A 13,192-nucleotide genomic window follows, 5' to 3' on the forward strand; every position below is an offset into this window, starting at 1 on the left:
TAACAATCTTTAGACAGTTCAGTAAACCTCATGCTATTTTTACAAAGGTGCAAAGCACTGATCATGTCTGGTGTAAGACTGTGACAGATGGCTGACAGTTCATGGCTGGCTTTCATAAAGAATCCTGAAGATTCAGTCTTCTTGGTAGCATGACTAGAACCATGAACAATTATCTAATTCTTTGATTTTAATAATTTGACCCAGAATAATTGGCTGTGATTGTTCTGTAATCTCTTAATGGTCTTCTTAGCAATACCAGCTTCTGTTATTTGTGACTAATTTTAATAGGAGCTTCATTCTCTCAAATGTATGGGTGGATTTTCTTTTGATTTTCTATTAAATGAAGATAAGAAATGTTAAATAATTGCCCTCTTAGATTTTGACATCTCTACAGAGTCTGTGTTTATTTTTTTAAGAGGAGACCCATTTCACAGAGCATGCATTAAACAGCTGTAAATTTCAAAGAAGCTTGCTGTGGGATAGATCAATAGGACCATATCTCAGCTGGATAGGATGGATGTGGATTTAGCACATGTTGCGGATTCGACACTCCAGGATCTTGGTGTACATGTCAACTTTACATGAATCCCTGCTTAGGCACTGGAACAGGCTATAAAATGCAGAATGACGCACATCTTCATTGCTGGACACCAGGGATGGGAGTCCTGACCAGGTAATGGGAGCCTCGCTCATCTTCTGCCGCACTGGAAAAATAATCTGAATACCCAAAACATATTGACTTCTTATGTATTTTATTAGTAATTGCTTATCTTTGTCCCTTGTAATTATCAAATTAAGACTTGGGGAACATGTAGGAATATAAAACTCTCTAGATATGGATTTTGGAGCCAGCCTATGAGGAAACAATTAGGAATCTACAAAGTAGAAACATAACTCAAGTTTAGTTCTAACTTTCTCTTTTCTTCCTTCCCACTCTCATCCTTTGATTTGAGGAGAAAAGAGAAAGAAGAAAAGTGGAACTTCAAGAGCAAATGTCCTGGGATACTTTGAAGAAAATGCTGATCTTGAAGATTCTGTCCTCTAGTTCTCTTACTCTTGAAAACATTTCAACCACCTGTGTCCAGGAAGAGGCAAGCTTTGGGTGGAATTGTGTGCAATGCAGGGAAGGCTGCACATGTCAAAAATTGCAATGAAATTCTGATTCCTTTACAATAGACTCTATCACTAAGAATGACTAGGCTCCTGCTTTATGTAGTAGCAGTCTAGCATATAGAAGACATGAATCTTTTTCTTAAAAAATGAGATATTTCAAATTTCTTATGCATTACAGGGGTCACCTCTTTAATTCATGAACAAAGCAAGAAAGCCCTCTGCAGGAGGCTCACCTGGCTGAATTGTCTCTCTATGAGTTCTTGAAGTTCTTGTACTTTTTTCGCATTCTCTCTGGCACTTGATAGGATAGCATCTGAGACTTCTTTCATGCTCTTCAGCTCCGTGAATAGATGATACAGAGGTCTTTTCCAAGAGTACAGCAACATGAGGATCCACTTACTCAGGTCTTCATTCTAAGCAGCCATAAGAAACGGTATCATTAAAAAAATCATAATTCAGTGGTTTGGTAGCATGTGATCTTTGCTCAGGGCAACTGACCTAAGGAACTTTTGGTTATTGCTAGGTGTATGCAGAGATTTCTGAAGGTAGTAAAAGTTGCAAAAGTATAAAATTAAGCTATTAGTTCACACTTTGCTGAATTATTAAAAATCTAGATTATTTTAGAAACTAATTCTTCTGATGCATTCTAATTTATAACATGAAGAATTTTCTTTTTGCCTCTGAAGTCCTACCACCACTCAGTGAGTTCTTTTATGTTTGCATATTTGCATGAGAGAAATCTAAGTGATTTATGACAAGTCAGTATGTGCCTGCAGTACCTGACCCAGGAAAAAGGCATTCTACCTGTGCCCACATCATTGTCACCCAGGGATTCTTTCATATTAATGAATCAGATAAGTCATTCATATTTATTTTCGATTGGTAATTTGTTTTATGATATTACAGCAAAGAGACAATGAAGACGACATGACATTCTTAAACAGGCTTTCTTTCCTCAATTGATCCCAACACCAGCCGCCATGCTGGTATCAGAAGAGTCTGTCTTGTTGACATGTGTCCGGGCAGAAAACGGCACAGCGTGATCTTTAGTAACAGCATCAGTGGGATTCACAATGGAGGGTTTTCCCCCCAGGTTCACTACTACTAGCAGAATTGAGCATGCAAATCCTGGGGGCTGAAGATCTCTAGTTAATATGCTTGATTTGTTTACAGCCATGAACTGTTTTAGTGGTAAAGAACAGAGAACTGAGTAGGATGAAATATAGTAATGCACATAAAGTGCTTAGTAACATGTATGGTCATGTAGTAACTCTCAATAAACTTTAAATTCAAGCTTACTGAAAAATTCCTCCTCTTCCTCCTCTTTGACCTTTTCCTTTACTTGATCATCCTCATTATTAATGAGCTTAACAAAGGAAAGGAATGCTGGTATCATTAAGAAAGCTGTAGAGAGAAAAGGTAGTATTTTAAGGCGGGATGCATGTGAAAATATTTCTATAATGTCAGGATAAAGGATAATGCAGGAAATCAGAAAGGAGACATTATAACAGTCAACATTTAGAGCTGCCATAAATGATTGAGACTTGATATGTAAACTGTGTTGTCCTCAAAACAGAGGCAGTTGTTGCAGCCATGAGAACCAAAGCAATGTTTTATAGGCCATTTTGGGGGAGACTTAAAAATTAAGAATAAAACATAACAGAGGAGTCATTGTGAATGATGAATGAAGGAGATGTCAGAAAAGTAGAAGCAGAATCAGGAGAGCCTTGAAAGGTAGATGCGATTGCTCAGGTGGAGCAGCATAGGACTCCCAAGTAGGAGTCACTAGTAACAGGGAGTACTCAAAACTGGGGTGTGTTTCCTACATATTCATGAATTTTTCAATCTTATATTTTACCCATGGAAGTTCCCATTCATTTCCTGTTTGCATACAGTATAATAACTGCAATCCTGTGTCGGATGCATTGGTTGAACTAACGTGTGCATGGACAGTTTATAGATCTGTTATTCATTTTGCTACTACAGATCTTTAGTCATCACTTGATTTTGCTTATGCTTCATCAACTGCATAATATAATTTCTCTTCAATTGCTTATGGTTCCTTTACCTTTTTCTCCATGTACTGTTACCATTACCTCTAATAATCTGAATCCTGATAACCTACATACTGTCTCACTGATCTGGTGAAAAACCCAGGTGAAAGACTCACGTTCATCTGTACGGCTTTTTCTCTTTCTTCGGGAGCATGGAGGGAATTAGTATGGCAGCTGTTGGTGACATTGATATAGGACTGTTTGCCCTGGACATATTTTTCATCCTGAAAGTGATCAGGCAGTAGTTAGGGTTGTTGGGCATTCAGTAGATGAACCCATTACCAGAACATTAACATGTTTGATAGATGTGTAATTTTTTTAACTGGGGGGCATCACAAAATTTGAAATTCATTCTTTTCCTACTTTTTCTATACACCTACTCTATAAAAATGATTTTACATATAACTTTTCTAAGTTAAACTTTTTCCCTTCTCTGTTTTATTATCTTTTTTTTTATTTTCTACAATTTGAACCAAATATAGTACATATGTATCAGTAGTTGGTGCTTCCCAGGTGACATTTGTAATAAAGAACATTCCTGCCAATGCAGGAGATATAAGAAGCCTCAGGTTTGATCCCTGGTGAGGAGCATCCCTTGCAAGAGGGTACAGCAGCACACTCCTGGACTCTTGCCAGGGAATCCTATAGACAGAGGAGCCTGTTGGGCTACTCAGTAAGTAAGGTTGCAAATAGGTAGACACAACTGAAGTGACTTAGAATGCATTCATGCACCTATATTTAACCATTTAATCTCTTGTTTACTGTGGGTTAGAGCCAATATATTCCTTTATAAGGAGTAATACAGTAACGACTCTGACTTATGTCTGAACACGCTCACCAAAAAGCTTAGTGTTCATCCCAGGTGCAGAATACAATATTGCTTATGGTGACAAAATGGTACATCAGAAAAACATGGAATAAGTTGTAGGAAATACTAAGCAATGGACTGAGAATAATAAGAGTTGAAAATTCTAGCTAACACTTTGATAGAGAAAAACTAATCTTTAGTGGAAGTTATGAACATTTGAAGAGATTACTTGGAAGAGGTGGGAAAAAATGGACAGTCAAAAATGGAGGATGAAACAAAAACTAGTGAGTACAAAGAACTATGTGAATTTAATAGAAACTTTTAGCACCGTCTTTTATTAGCTGTCTGCTCTACTATGTGCTCCTTGGTTGACCTAAAATAATTAACATACAACTTTCAAATACCTTCATCGGAGAAATAATAATTGTTTCCAATTGTAAACTCCCCTTCTATTGTAGCTCCAAATCTATTCACTGCAAATCTTAAAACAATAATTTGTAGCATTAAAAAAACTACCAGTATTCATTTTTGTGACCAGGATTCAGCTTTGTTTAACATGTGCCATCCACCCAGTGCACTGCAGAGCAGTTCTCATTTATTGGCTATTTACTCTGAGTCTGGAGAAGAAAACCCAGAGAGGCCGTGAAGGACCAGAAAATCACCATGCTTCCTTTTCCCCTGTCCCACTTAAAAGTGCTTTCTGTCAGGTAGTATTATGGACTGAATGTGCGTTCTTCAAATTCATGTGTTAGAGCCCAATCTGCCAAAGTACTGTGTTTTGAAAAGGGTTCCGACTTTTTGTCACGCCATGGTCTATAGCCCGCCAGATTCCTCTGTCCATGGGATTTCTCAGGCAAGAATACTGGAGTGGCTTGCTGTTCCCTTCTCCAGGGAATCTTCCAGACCCAGGAATAGAACCCAGGTCTTTGCCATTGCGGGCAGATTCTTTACCATCTGAGCCACCAGCAAAGCCCATTAAGGTTAAATGAGCTCTTAGGGAGCAACACTCTTCCAATAAGTTTAGTGTCTCCATGAAGCAAAACACCAGAGAATTTTCTCTTCTGTCTCTGTGTCTGTGTGTCCTTTCCTCTGTCTGTCTTCCCCACCCCACACCCTGTGTGAGGACGCACGGAGAAGCCATCCTGGGAAGAAAGAGTTCTTACCAGAACCTCACCTTGCTGGTGCCTGATCTGGGACTTCTAGCCCCCAGAGCTGTGAGGAAATAAATTTCTGGTGTTTATTCCACTGAGTCTATGTTATTCTTTTATGGCATTCCTAGCTGACAAATACAAAATCATTCATTTTTGAATATTAAAAAAGAAAAACAATGAAAGGAAACTGAAAAAGTTATTGCACTTCTTAGGAATCTTTGAGATTTCACAAAACTGATCCTTTCTTGATTTCTACATCTTATGAGCTGACAGCATGCTTGACTTAGTGTGTTATTTGAAGTTTGGCTGATGCAGCTTTCTTCTTGAAAGGACAGTATGGCCCAGTCACTTACCCGAAGGTTCCTTCTGGGAGCCTGGCAGGCTATATAGTCCATGGGGTCCCAGGAGTTGGACACGACTTAGCAACTAAACCACCACCACCACAGTACTTACAAACTCATTGAACATTATTGTCGAAAGGTTATGCATGTCGTGGGACAGCCTGGAGGCATTGACAAACAGGTCTGTAAGAGACTTCAGGGGGATGTCAAACACGTCAGGACAACAGGACGGGCATGAGTTGCCTTGGCACAGGAGCAGATGTGACATGACCAGCAGCAGGAGCAGGCAGAACCCTGTTTAAATAAAAACATGAGCCATTCTGAGAAAATCTAGTCACCTGAGGGTATCAAATCCATCCTGTGGAGGGAAGCCTTCTCTTTCCCTGTTGGTCTGAGCAGGAGTTGATGCTGTAGTAGCTGGGGTGGGGAAGAAGGAGCGCCCTCTGTGTGAATTTAGATGGATGTTGATATTCGCACAGATAGATAGTTGGAGAAGTAGGTTACTCCCTGCTTTTTTGTATTGCTCCCAGAAGTACTTCTGTGCTCTGCAAACATTTGGAACTTAAATCTGAGCCAGAGTATTTGGGCCCTTCTTTTAAGACAGTTTAATGTTGGTACGCTGCAGACTCTGAGCAGCGAGGCCCTCTAGGAGTGTGCTATTTTTTCACTCTACACTGACTAGTGCTTGAATTTTAGACACTGAAATGACAACAAGTGTACAGTTTTTCTGTGTGGTTTACCATCAAGCTGGGGTAAGAGTAAACACATGACTAACTGATCAGTACTATTGAGTACAGACAGAATACTAAGGGTGAAAGGATACTGTACCTTGGATCTGCTAACTCACCTTCGTAACCCCATGCATGTCTTTGATATTTTCCCAAAAGTTTTAAAACATGTTAAAATCTGTGATTCACAGTAACCCTGTGAGATAGCCTTCATCTTCACTATGATCATCAAGTTATGTTAATGAAGATGTAATGTCTTGGAGAGGGCAAATACTTTTCCCCAGGTCCCATTATTAGAAGATGGAGGTGACTGGGCACCAATGCAGTCATCTGTTCACTTCCTGACGTCACATCACACATGCCTGTGGGCTCTCGGTCTGCATGTGTGTAACCAGGACCACATCAGGAGCTGTGATGACTCTGCTTGCAGAGAAAAATATTTTGTCTTTGACTGCAAAGCAGCAGTGACCCTAGAACATTGGTTTTATCCACTTGTTCTGCTCTGTCTACAAAACACTCACTGTTAAAGTCTTTGACAATTATCAGTGTGGGGGCCTGGTTCTCCCGGCTAGCCTTTCTTCTAGTCACCTTGACAGGTCTTCTACTTTTATGGATCTTTAATCTTCTTGTTACATTTGTTTCTTCGAGAAAATGGTAAATAAATCTCCAAATGGTAATTCAATAATATTACCTGGTCAGCACCCAAGACAACGTCATTGGCTTTGCGAACAAGGCCTGCTCTATCATGACTTTGACTTTTTAGGGAGAAAATTTATCTATCTGGTCAGGAATACATCCTGACTACCCATGGGGCTTAGTTTTTGAACCATCTCCAAACATTTCCTCTTTGATAGTAGAACTAGACCTTCATGCCTCCATGATGTATTGTAATATTTTTCAGAAATTATTCCTGGCCCTACCTTTGGCCAACAGAAGCATAAAATCATAGACTCTTGCAAGTGTGATTTTAATATTACTTTTCCTGTCCATCCATTATAAGTAAGCAGAATTTAAGACTGACATGAACAAAAATTGAGTTTGGACAAGAGAATTGATAAAATAGAGATTTTATCCTCCTGAATGAGATCTGAACATGATTCTTTTTCCAATTTACCAGAAGAGTAGTAATGGAGGATAAGATATCAGCATTTACTAGGTTTTCTCTGCTCTTAGTTACTTTAAAGGCGTATGGTACCTAAGAATAAAATGGTTATTTAAAGTTAGGTGTTGAAAAATAAAAGAATTCGTTCTCAAAAGGAAAGCATATAAGTTGGAGAATTTTGTGACTATATCTCTCATCAACTAAAGAGCTTATTGCGACAAGCAAGGAGAATAATAGCTTGCATTACATAGACATATTTCTGTGCATATATTTCTGTGCATGTATACATGTTTCATGCATAAATATATGTTTAATTCCGACATGGAACTTTGGACCTTATAAAAATAGATTTTATAAAGGGCAGTAAATATAGCAGAATACCCTAATTCCTAATGTAATTGATCCTTTATTGGTAGATGACTAATTAGGTTTCTTTTTTCTGTTAAATGTTATTTGTGTGTTTGCTTTGGTAGCACATACATTAAAAACTTGGAATAATATTGAGAAGATTAGCATGGCCCCTGCCCAAGGATGACATGCTAATTTGTGAAGCCTTCCATATTTTTCTGTAATAACTTTGAGGGGTGGGATGGGAAGGAAGGTGGGAAAGAGGTACAAGAGCGAGGGGACATAGGTAAACCTATGGCTGATTCATGCTATTTGGCCGAAAGCAGTACAGCATTGTAAATCAATTACCCTTCAATTAAAGATCAATAATTTTAATTATTAAAATTGTTATTGGGGATCATATAACAGGTTCAGATATCCATTGTATGACTAAAGAGGATCTGACTGGAAACTGAAGGTGTCAATTATCACTGGTTAGTGATTCATTAACTTTATAGTTGAATGAGAAAAGTAAGCTAACAAACACTATTGTCTGTGACTCAGTGTCACAGCAAGCTATAATCCTTGTCTGCGTTCGCTTTTAGGCGGTATAGCGCCCAAACTTTGAAACTGAGGCCGTTCCCAGAAGCCTACAGTCATGAGTTCTGTTCAGCGTTTCTGTTCCTGATGCTGGAGGCTTTTGTTTGCTGGTCCACGAGGTCCGAAACTTTCTCTCCTGAGCATTCTCCGGTTCTATCATGTGCGCAAGTCTTTCTATTTTGGTTGTCTAATTTGATTCTCTTATTCTTTTGATCAGACTACCAAGTCTCTTTATGATGTATTTTTCAGACCCTTTTGTGCCTTGATTTTTCTGATGCTCATTAGTGTATTTGCTTCCATGTCTACCTCTCTGAGTAGTTTTCAGTATCTACATAAACCCTACCCTATTCTCTTACTGTCTGGATTTTGGCATGTAGCATCAGCATATGTTTATGAACTTCATTTTCCTTCTGGTGCAGTTTCTGGTACACAGCTTAAGCTGGTTGTCTCCCATGTGGCTTGTTCCTGTTGTCTCCAAACAATTAGAGAACTCTGCTTTCTTTCTAGGCAATACTGCCCCTTCTTTTGATATCATTGCTAATTTTCTGTGATTTCACTTCCTGCTTCATCAACTTTGTCTTTCTCAATCTACTCTAACTTGAGTGCTATGTGTCTCTATGTTGGTATTACTATTTTAATTAAATATCAACCTAGTATAGCAGAGAATTAAAGAGAATAAAATGACAATAGCATTAGTAATAATACATTCCCCCAAATTATAATCCAGTGATGCTCCCAGTTTTAAATGACTTACTATCCATGTATAATTGAGGTCCTACTCATTCGTCCTTACTACATGTTTCAATTTTGAAATAGGATGTAGGAAACAATGGAGTGGAAAATTGTGAAAATCACCTTGGATTTTAGATGCCTCAAGATTAAGTACGTAATTACTAGTTTTTATGGTTAGTAGGGCTATTCTTAGCACATATAGCTCAGTGTAGGGTGATCACTATTGAGTGAAGGATGTATATTGTGAACTGCAATCACCAAATAGGTGATTGGAAATAAAGAAAGCAATGCCAGGAAGACACAGGCTTCTGTTTTGGAAGGAAAAACTTACAGTGTCTGACATCTACTGTTTAATCTTCAGATTTTTCAAAACTCTTACTCTTCCTTTGCTCATTTAATATTTTAGGTTGTTGATTTATTTTCCTGCTGAGTTGCATGAGAGTCTTATACTTACTTGAATATGAAGCCCTTACCAAATATGTGACTTGCAAGATTTTTTTTTCATTCCACATGTTGTCATTCATTTTATTGATGGCTTCTTTTACTATGCAGAAGGTTTTGCGTTTGATGTGGTCTCACGAATTAATTTTTGCAGCTCTTGCCTTGGCTTTTGATGACTGACTTGTTTGAGCTGCTTATATTTTGCAAGCGATCCTTTATCAGTTGTTTTATTTGCTATTATCTTCTCCCATTCTTACCAAAAGACACAGACTGGCTGAATGGATACAAAAACAAGACCAATATATATGCTGTCTACAAGAGACCCACTTCATACCTAGAGACACATACAGCCTAAAAGTGAGAGGATGGAAAAAGATATTCTATGAAAATGGAAATCAAAAGAAAGCCGGATTGGCAATTCTCATATCAGAACAAATAGACCTTAAAATAAAAACTATTGTAATGATAACCTTATATGCAAAACAGGAAAAGAGACACAGATGTACAGAACAGACTTTTGGACTCTGTGGGAGAAGGCGAGGGTGGGATGTTTCAAGAGAACAGCATTGAAACATGTATATTATCTAGGGTGAAACAGATCACCAGCCCAGGTGGGATGCATGAGGTGCACTGGGAAGACCCAGAGGAATCGGGTGGAGAGGGAGGTGGGAGGGGGGAGCGGGATGGGGAATACATGTAAATCCATGGCTAATTCATGTCAGTGTATGACAAAAACCACTACAATATTGTAAAGTAATTAGCCTCCAACTAATAAAATTAAATGAAAAAAAAAAGAGTTAAAGAAGGACACTACCAAATGTTCAAGGGATCAGTCCAAGAAAAAGACAAAATAATCTTAAATATTTATGTAGCCAACATTGGAACACCTCAATACATAAGGTAAACACTAACTGACACAAAAGCAGAAATGGAGAGTAACACAATAATAGTAGGGCATGTTAACACCCCACCTCTATCAATGGACAGATCAACAAAACAGAAAATTAATAAGGTAACATTAGGCTAAAAGTATATATTCAAGCAAACAGACCTAATTGATATCTTCAGCACATTCCATCCAAATGCAGAATACTCTTTCTACTCAAGTGCACATGGAACATTTTCCTCCTCTTGGGTCACAAATCAAACTGCAGTAAATTTAAGGAAATTGAAATTATATTAAGCATTGTCTCTGACCACAACAATATGACACTAGATATTGAATGTAGGAAAAAAAAACTTTAAATTACACAATTACAGGGAGAATAAACAACACATTTCTAAATAATGAACAGGTTACTGAAGAAATAAGGGAAATCAAAACATTCCTAGAAAAAAAAAAAACAATGAAAACATGATGATCTAAAACCTATAGGATACAACAAAAGCAGTTCTAAGAGGGAAGTTTATAGTAATACAAATCCTACCGCAAGAAACTAGTTGAATAGACAACCTAACTTTACATATCTTTAGCTCTTTTTAAATTTTTCTTATCAATGTCTTAAAAGTTTTGTATAAAATCTTTCAACACCTTGCTTAAGTTTATTTCTAAGTGTTTGATCTTTTTGTGATGCAATAGTAAATGGGATTGTTTCCTTTATTCTACTTTCTGATAGTTAGTTGTTGATATATAGGTAGGCAACTGAGTTTTGTATATTGGAATAGAGTAAACATAATATATGCTACATCTTTAGGAATAGACATTTTCCCACATATAAGACATATACATGATCAAGAGGTATATGACAAGATGCTCAGCATCACTAATAATCAAAGGAAATGCAGATCAAAAGCACAAGAGATATCACCTCATACCTGTTTGAACGGCTCATACCAAAAATGTAAGAAATGACAAATGTTATTGAGGATGTGAAGAAAAAGGTGTGCTTATACACTGTTGGTAGGGTTGTATACCAGTGCAAATCCCACAGAAAAATACTGTGGAGGTTCCTCAAGAAATTTAAAAGAGAACAATTATGTGAATCATTATCCCACTTCTGGATATATAGTCAAAGGAAATGAAATCATTGTCTCAAAGAGAGGTCTGTATTCCCATGTTCATTGCAGCATTATTCACAGTAGGCTTGGTATAGAAACAACAATCTTTCAACAGGTGAATGGATTAAAACAATTTGATGTGACATATATAGGTAAATATTATTTAGCCATTGGGAAATGAAAATAATCTTTCCATTTGTGGCAACATAGATGAAACTGGAGGGCATTATACTAAGTAAACTAAGTCTGAGAAAGAAAAATAAAATATGATCTGAATTATAAGGACTTTCAAAAAAAAAAAAAGATGGAACTCAGAGTAGAAAAATGATTGCCAAAGACTGGATGATAGGACAAATGGGGAGATATTTTTAAAGTTTACAGATTTTCATATATAAAAATTTAATAAGGTCTGAGCATCTAAGTTTGAGCTTCACGATCTAATCATGAGATCTAATCATGAGATTGAAAGAGCTCTGGGAGTTGGTTATGGTAGGGAAACCTGTGTTGCCACAGTCCATGGGGTCACAAAAAGTCGGACAAGACTGAATGACTGACTGAAGTGAAGAAAGTGGAACTTAGCTGTGTTCTCCTCAAAAACAAAAGTTAAACATGTGTGGTGATGGCAATGTTACTTAGTAGAAATGGAAACTTCTTTCTAATACATGCACAAATGGGGGTAGACAAGATGGCGGAGGGGTAGGTGGAAGTGGGATACACCTCTCTCCACCAATGCATCAAGAACATCTAAAGATGCAGCAGTTCTCACAGAAGACCATGTGAATAGTGGCAGGAATCCCTGACTACTGAGAAGGAATATCCGGATCCATACAGAACTCGGTAGGACAAAGGAAAAAGGGACTAGGACGAAGGGGAAAGAAGGAGGAGAGCAAGTGGGACCAGCCTGCACCTGGGGATGAGAAAGCTGATGCGCAGGGGAGAGATCCCCGAGTCCATGGCCGTCCACTGGAATGGGGGGAGTCACTTGAAGCTGTTGGGGAGTGAACTAACTAACCAGGGACCATCTAAACTGAGTGAGAACCACATAGACAAGCCATGCTGCTGTGTTTCATACCTCGGACAGGGTTGTAAGTCCACTGGTGTCCACGGAAGCTGGGAGCTGAGGCCATGGGGATTGCAGAATGATCCCAGGACGAGCACTCCTGTTGACCAAGGGGAGTCAGCCGAATGGGATGGGATGGAGGAAATCTGCTGCATCGAATGCTTTTTAAGGAAAACCACGAGACCATAAAAGTAGGGTTCAACTGCCTGTGGAGTAGAGCTATCTCTTTCTCCATGCTGGTACCTGTAGGTTGAGGAATAGAGAAAGACTTCAGTGAGGGTGGTCCTTGAGTGCCTGATGCACTAAGCAATGGAGAATTTTGAGTGTGTATATACTATACCCTACCCTATTCTCTGTCTAAATTGTTGGTTTTAGCATCGTAATATTTTTATGAACTTAAGTTTCTTCTGGTAGAGTCTCTGGTTTACAAATTAAGCTAATTCCTCACATCTGGCTCACTCTTGGTGTTTGAAGAAACTTTGAGAACCTTCCTTCCTCTCAAGGCAGTAATGTCCTTTACTACCACTGCTGACTACCCATACTTTCACTTCTTGCCTACTATATTCTATGTCTTTCTCTATTCACTATTACTTTAGTACTATATGTCCCTATGTTGGTATTAATATTTATAATAAAGTATTAACCTGATGCAGTAGAGAATCAAAAGGACTACAGATACAACAGTGGTAATAAATAACCCCCAAATTATAATCCATTATTGCTCCCATTTAAAACAA

The 13,192-nt window shown here is 38.1% G+C and overlaps 1 protein-coding gene and 1 non-coding gene across 2 annotated transcripts; one reads left to right on the top strand and one right to left on the bottom strand.

Annotated features, from left to right (window-relative positions):
• Positions 1–387: 387 nt before the first annotated feature.
• Positions 388–12,557, bottom strand: LOC122697825 (placental prolactin-related protein 3-like). The gene is made up of 5 exons (XM_043908823.1): positions 12,468–12,557; positions 5,580–5,761; positions 3,284–3,391; positions 1,347–1,526; positions 388–717 (listed from the first exon to the last, which is right to left on the bottom strand). Exons 1-5 carry the CDS (start codon positions 12,520–12,522, stop codon positions 526–528), a joined length of 717 nt encoding a protein of 238 aa, XP_043764758.1. The 5' UTR covers positions 12,523–12,557; the 3' UTR covers positions 388–525.
• Positions 7,755–7,863, top strand: LOC122697868. The gene has a single exon (XR_006342200.1). It is a non-coding gene; the product is annotated as a U6 spliceosomal RNA (small nuclear RNA).
• Positions 12,558–13,192: the final 635 nt, after the last annotated feature.

The sequence above is a fragment of the Cervus elaphus genome, chromosome 7 (assembly GCF_910594005.1).
Source record: "Cervus elaphus chromosome 7, mCerEla1.1, whole genome shotgun sequence".
NCBI classification, from domain to species: Eukaryota; Metazoa; Chordata; class Mammalia; order Artiodactyla; family Cervidae; genus Cervus; species Cervus elaphus.

What these genes read in the sequence shown, in the direction of transcription:
- LOC122697825 (XM_043908823.1), bottom strand. Translation starts at nt 12,522, where the DNA reads ATGGCCTCAGCTCCCAGCTTCCGTGGACACCAGTGGACTTACAACCCT. An exon ending in GACTTACAACCCTGTCCGAG is followed by an intron (nt 5,762 to 12,467) that starts GTATGAAACACA and finishes TTATTTAAACAG; the next exon opens with GGTTCTGCCTGCTCCTGCTG. An exon ending in TAGAGAGACAATTCAGCCAG is followed by an intron (nt 718 to 1,346) that starts GTGAGCCTCCTG and finishes TTGGGTATTCAG; the next exon opens with ATTATTTTTCCAGTGCGGCA.